The 6,423-nt window shown below is 30.8% G+C and overlaps 1 protein-coding gene across 1 annotated transcript; it reads right to left on the bottom strand.

The window, feature by feature from the left end:
• Nucleotides 1-969: 969 nt before the first annotated feature.
• On the bottom strand, nt 970-4,992 carry LOC113850216 (1-aminocyclopropane-1-carboxylate synthase-like). The gene is made up of 4 exons (XM_027480654.1): nt 4,825-4,992; nt 4,608-4,739; nt 4,107-4,267; nt 970-1,960 (listed from the first exon to the last, which is right to left on the bottom strand). The coding sequence occupies exons 1-4, from the start codon at nt 4,990-4,992 to the stop codon at nt 970-972; spliced, it is 1,452 nt and encodes a 483-aa protein (XP_027336455.1).
• Nucleotides 4,993-6,423: the final 1,431 nt, after the last annotated feature.

The following is a 6,423-nucleotide window of genomic DNA, read 5'->3' as shown; positions in this document are numbered from 1 at the left end:
ACGTAGAAGGAATGAAGTTATATATAAATAATTAAATTTAGTTCAAATGTTGTTTTAATTTACTTTTTCTTAAAAAAAATACAAACTGATGGTATGTAGTATCAATCAAGTTAAAGAGCTAGTGGTATATATATAATGAGTAGTAACGCATTCAATAATAGTACGTTGATAATTATATATTATTTTTGGGAGAACAATATGAGATTGGATGAGTAGATGTGCATATTGAGAATAAGAAACTTGTCCTTTTAATTAGTCCTAATGACGCACCTACATGTCAAAGCATGAACAGAATCTTATGGATGTGCTCCATGTCACCCTCCACGGAACTAATCAAGCATGATGTCATATAAATTTGACAACTTTTGATCAATCAACTAATGTTCAGTTCTATTATAACTAACCTTTCTATTATTTTTTTTATAAGGTCTTTGTTAACATGTGTTGTAAAAATAAAAATAATATTAAATATTATTGAGTCAATATCAGAAGAAGAACTTCGTGCGCGAGTAAACAGACGTCCAGAAAATAACTTCGTTTATTTTTTCTAAATATAAAGGAGATTTTTTTTTCATATTATCGAATGAGTCTAAAATGAGTAAAAAAGGAAAGTGATATACGATAAAATAGAAATGATAAAAGATTAAAAAAAATGAGGAAAACATATAAAATGTAATTATTTCAAATATTAAAAAAAATCAAACCGTAGCCCTTTTTTTTTTCAATCATGAATCACTTCAATTGCACATATAAAACCCTCCTTAACACTAACAGTTAGCTGTTTGTAAATAGCACAGCGTAAAACGAAAATATATCAAAATCAAATTCTATTAAGGGAAGAAAACAAAATCACAAATACACCAAACGCGCATGACTTCACTCGGACAACATTATTTTTCTTGAAAAGATGGATTCAGCCGCGTGGACAATAAGATCCCAAACAAGATGTAAGAACAAAAGCGATCCCAATCAAGTGGCTCGAACAAGAGGTGACGTAGGAATAGGTGAGTGAGGAGACATCCTATGAGGTGACATGACGGTCTCATCAAACCTCCTTGAATTAAAGCTAAGCCTAAGGTTCTGTTGCCAACCTTTGATTCCCACAGGTTTCTTTGTTTCTTTCCCTACGAAAGCTCGAATTCTATTGAGTGCAATATCCACCGTTTCATCGTCCATGTTAGCAAAGCAAACCCTAAACCAACCAGGCTCGGAGCAACTGAAAGAAGACCCTGGGGACACGTTGAGCTTCACTTCATGTATAATCACACGCCATAGCTTCAATTCAGCTTCAAACGTTTGTTCTTTCAACAAACTCTTCAAGTTCATCCAACAAAAAAGTCCTGCATTGCTTGGGAAGCGTGTGATGTTAACCTCTTCAAGTCCCTTCACGAATTTGTTATGCCTTTTTGCTAACCTTCTTTTGCTCTCCGCGAGAAACTTTGTTACAAATTTTTCATCTGAAAGCATTGAAGCCAACATGTGTTGAGTTTGTGAAGAGACTAATCCGAAACTTGACATTTTTCTTCCACAATTCACCACCGTGTCATTGAATGAATAAACTATCCCAACTCTGAAACCAGGGAACCCCATGTCCTTAGATAAACTATATATTATATGAATAAGATCACGGTTGCAATGCGCCATGTCTTGTATCACTTCAGTTACGCTTACGTAGCTTGGGGAACTGAACACTGTGGCTGCGTATATTTCATCGCAAACTAAATGAATGCTTTTCTCGTTGATGAAGTTCACAAGGCTCTTCAATGTGTCTTTGTCTAAGGTGGTGCCCAAAGGGTTAGATGGATTTGTTATGATCAACCCCTTCACCTTGATGTTGTCCTCTATGGCTTTCTTGTAAGCTGCTTCAAGAGCTTCTCTCGTTATCGTGAAGTTGTTTGAGCTATCACAGTGGACAGGGATTATTTGCACCCCAGTTCGCCAACACAAGTCACGGACGAATCTGTAGTAAAATGTGCAATATATCAATCGCTATCATTCAACTATAATTAAATATGTTATTCTTTATATTATATTTGTACATGCCCACGTGATCAAACATTGATAAGACTTGTAAATTAATTTTGTTACTTCTTAATCAAGTCAATGAGCCCAACCACGTAATCAAGTCTCTCCTTTGATCCAGTCAATGTGTATACTTTTTTTTTTCTTTTTTATCAACAGAGCAACATAAAAGAGACATTAAAAAAAGTATAGAGTACTATTATAATCTTGACTGCATAATCAAAGTTCAGAATTAACTAAAGCTTTTGTATAAATTAAAACTGCGACTATGGTCTTATTAGTGAGTTTCACCACCTTTCCAAACAAAATTCCCCTCCGTCAAAGACAATTTCATTAATCGGGTAGCCAGGCAAGGATTTGTAAGGATTTTGAATAAAGTTTATTGGTTTTTACTAACTTTTATCTTTAAGAAACTGATTAATGAATCAAAAGTAGAAAAAAAATATTAAAAAATATATCGTGATGCAATGGAAATTATGAGAGAATATGCATTAACAAGATTTTTTTAATAAAAAATTATTTTGATTCTTTAACTAATATCTCCATAATTCTAATTAGCATTTGTTAAAATTAACTTATAGTTAATTTTTTTTATGAAAAATGGACATTTTACAACCAATTATTTAATTGTAAAGTTAAAAATATCAATGTAGAAATCAGTAAAAATAAAATAAAATAAATGTGCTTACAAGAAAAAAACTTTAACTAAATATAAAATTTCATTTAAATTATAAAAAAGTGGCATGAAATTTTGTTGTCAAAGCTTGGAATATAATTGCAAAGATATCTGACCGAACAAAATTTCCAAAAATTCAGCTGTGCGCGTGTGCAGTTATTTGGTTCTGGTGACGTTCCTGTTTGAATATAAGATGACCATACAGTGAGTTGTTCATGATTTCATTTTCCACAGGTCAATTGGTTAGTGCATGCTTTGCTTGTATGAAGGGTCTAATTTAGACTTAAACAGATGAGCAAAACTACACGCTTGTTGACTAACCGCGCTGTATTATTATCCCATACTTGTTGACTAATCTCACTGTAGCAGGCTTAATTATTATTAAAAATTGAATGTTTTAATACCCCTTAGAATGTAGACATTTTTAGATCGAAAAAGACATTAGGAAGAAAAGAAAAGTATTATAAGTTTTTTTTTTAAAAAAAAAAGGGGACTAAATAGAATATTACAGGGAATAAAAGTGAGGTGTAAAAATTAAAATTGATTATTGTTTTAGATCTATAAGACGTAATTTTTATTTAAAGCTAGGTTTTGACGTAATTAACTGAGTGAGTATGGTGATTTTTTTATTTTTTTTTATTTTAATTTTTTTTATCACAGTTTTTTAACCAGAAACGGGAAATTATAGGGTTAACACACCTCACCTAGATAGTTGGGGAAATTAAGGTGAATGTGAATCAAAACTTTATATTTTACTCTGAAGAAAAAACATGAATCCATAGTTGCAAAAATTAACAAGACAAAAGTTTTAATTTCTTCTTTTAGTTTGACATACATTACATTGGCTGCTAATATGAATGCAATTAATTAGCTTCATCCTATTTGGTGTCTGAAACCAAAATCCTTTGGTACCACGTCAATTTTATCTCTTAAATTTCAAACCTAGCATCTTTAGATAAGATAAATATGTCAATCACCTAATTCTACATTATTCGAGAATCGAAACCTTGGATATACATATATACTTTATTACTTTATTTTGCTAATATCAAACTACCTACAATGGTTCCATATGCTGGATTGGTTTTTGTTTCTGGTTGCAAACTCGTCCTTTTTTATCTTTTTATAAAATATTATTATTTTATTTGTGTTAAACACTGTAAACTAAAAGGAGAAGATATCTGTTTCAACATTCAATCGTTTAGGATCTTAAATATTGAATGAAAGTTGTTAAAGTTAAAATAGCATGTCAATCAAGACATTGCATCCCCCCTTTAACCAAAACGAAACATATAATTATAACACTTTATATATGCGTGCTTTTTATCTCCACTTTTAACATTTGATGGGTGAGTTACAGTGACATACATTGAATGAACACAAATATTATGAAAGAGAAGGCACATACGCTGGATAATATGGGGTTGGAACCATAAAAGCGTCTCCAGGATCAGCCAAGCAGAACATGATTAGTTCGTTTGCTCCTGTGGCCCCTCCACTCATCAATATACGGTCTGGATCAAATCTGACCCTACCACCTCTCACTTTTGACATAAAATTTGCCATAGCCTGAAAGAAAATTATAAAACAATTTCTTGTTAATCACACAACATGCTCAATCATTATACTAAAGAAGATAATGGATCCAGTGGTATATGTGAGTTTGTGTATGTTTATATCTTTTTTACATAAATATTAAAACTATGATTGGAAAAGTTTCTTTATGCAAAACACTTGTGTATTTTTGTAAAATATTCTCATTAAATCATTAATTTATCTAAATAAATTAAATTAAACACATTAAATATGCATAATTTATTAAATTTTATGAATGCTAAAAGAGAAATTAATACAAAATTATCACGTGAGAGATCAATGTCTGAATATATTGAAGTTTTCCGTTGCTTACACTTCGGAACTCTTTCAACCCATGATAGTCCTGAAAGTTAGCAATATCTCTGAACTGATGCACTCCTACGGGAGTGCAAATGGAAGCCATGGGATTATTCCGTATCCACTCCTCAATTAGATCAAAGCAAAGCTGTTAAAAAATAAATAATGAACACCCTTATGAGTAAGTTCATTATAGCACAAATAAACCATATAAAAGGTACAACAATATATACCTGGTTTTCCGCAAGACCCATTTGTAAAACACCATGAGGATTTTTTGTAGGGTGAAATGGGTTTCTCTCATAAGCCTTCCACCCATCAAAATAAGGAGAATCCTCCCCATGTTTGTCACTGGTTGCAATCTTGGATAGAAGTTGTTGGCTCTTACTCCCCAAATCCATGGTTCAATATTTGCCCTGAAAGGTTAATTAATGTCACTCTACTTTGAGTAGCAAAGGTTGTGTGGATGGTGCTAGCAGAGACAATAGCAAACAAGTACCGATGGGAAAATGGGAGTGAATGTGAGAGAATTTATAGGCAGTGGATGTAGGGTTATTGTAGCTGATGACAAGGAAGAAAATTCTATTTCGAACTTCAAAACCTTTGAAGACTTGAGAAAATAAATAAAATAATGGGTCTGTGTTTTAGTCAAATGATAGATTGCTTGCGTGTGCTCTTATCATTCACGAGATAGTCACGTGTGAAAAGACGTATATGTGCACAACCGACAAGGGCTATTTTCTTTTACGCATAACTTGCTTCCGTAAGTACATGTGTTAGGTATTTGTTAATTCCCTCATCGGAAGAAAACTGGCTTAACATGAGAAAAACAATATCGAAAATGTTTCTTTAATATTAAACGAGATTACAAATGGTTTATTTTTTAATTTAAATATACTTTTGAGATGTGTAAATATAAAAAAAATTCTATATATATAGAAGGTGGATGTAAACATTAGAGATGTGAAAAATCAAGGTTGATTAAAAGGATATATACATTTTTTTTATGCAGATTGTGACGAAATTTTGTTAAACAGAAGTTGTTTATAGTAATTCGATAATTTATTTATTATTTTTAAAATAAAAAAAGTCTTTTTCTGTTTACTTACCTTTTTATATTAATATTATTGTTAAATATAATAGAACAATACTTACAAAATTATATCCAAAAACCATTCATTCAAATAGTTACATCATTTTTCTATAAATGAAAGTACTAATTAAAATATGTAAACTCTTCTGAAATTATTATAAATCACATATGTTGATGCGAAAAGAGTACTATTAAACAAAAACACAAATTCAGGAGTTCGAATTGTAGCTTGACAACGGACTGAGCCTAAAAGTCACAGATTTTCCTATTATTCTAAATCACAGAAAGTTTTCTGGCTTTTACTAAAAGTCTCTGCAGAGCTACACAACGGACTGATCCTATTATAGTAAGAAGTAGATTTCTCTCTCTCTCTCTCTCTCTCTCTCTCTCTATATATATATATATATATATATATATATATTCCTTTCGTTTCAATCTTTTATAAAGATTCTTTTCAATTTATAGCTTAAAAAGTTAACTTTTACAAAATATTGAAATTAATTTTTAAGTTTTTAAAATGATATCTAATTATAATAACTTTTAAAAAATGTACTCAATTAAAAAAATACTTTATATATAAAAAAATAAACAATAAAATTAAATGAATTAAATGACATCCTGTCAATAAAATTGCCAATTCAAGCTTGATATTCACGTGAGTTAGGTTAAAAAAAGGCTAAAGTTATTCAGGTTACTAAAATGGTAAATTTAACCTAACATTAAGTGAGTATTGAGTCTA

This window comes from Abrus precatorius, unplaced genomic scaffold, assembly GCF_003935025.1.
Source record: "Abrus precatorius isolate BTA unplaced genomic scaffold, Abrus_2018 Scaffold9, whole genome shotgun sequence".
Classification (NCBI taxonomy): Eukaryota; Viridiplantae; Streptophyta; class Magnoliopsida; order Fabales; family Fabaceae; genus Abrus; species Abrus precatorius.
Note: the sequence above shows the minus strand (reverse complement) of the source record. Positions and strands in the feature narration are given on the sequence as shown.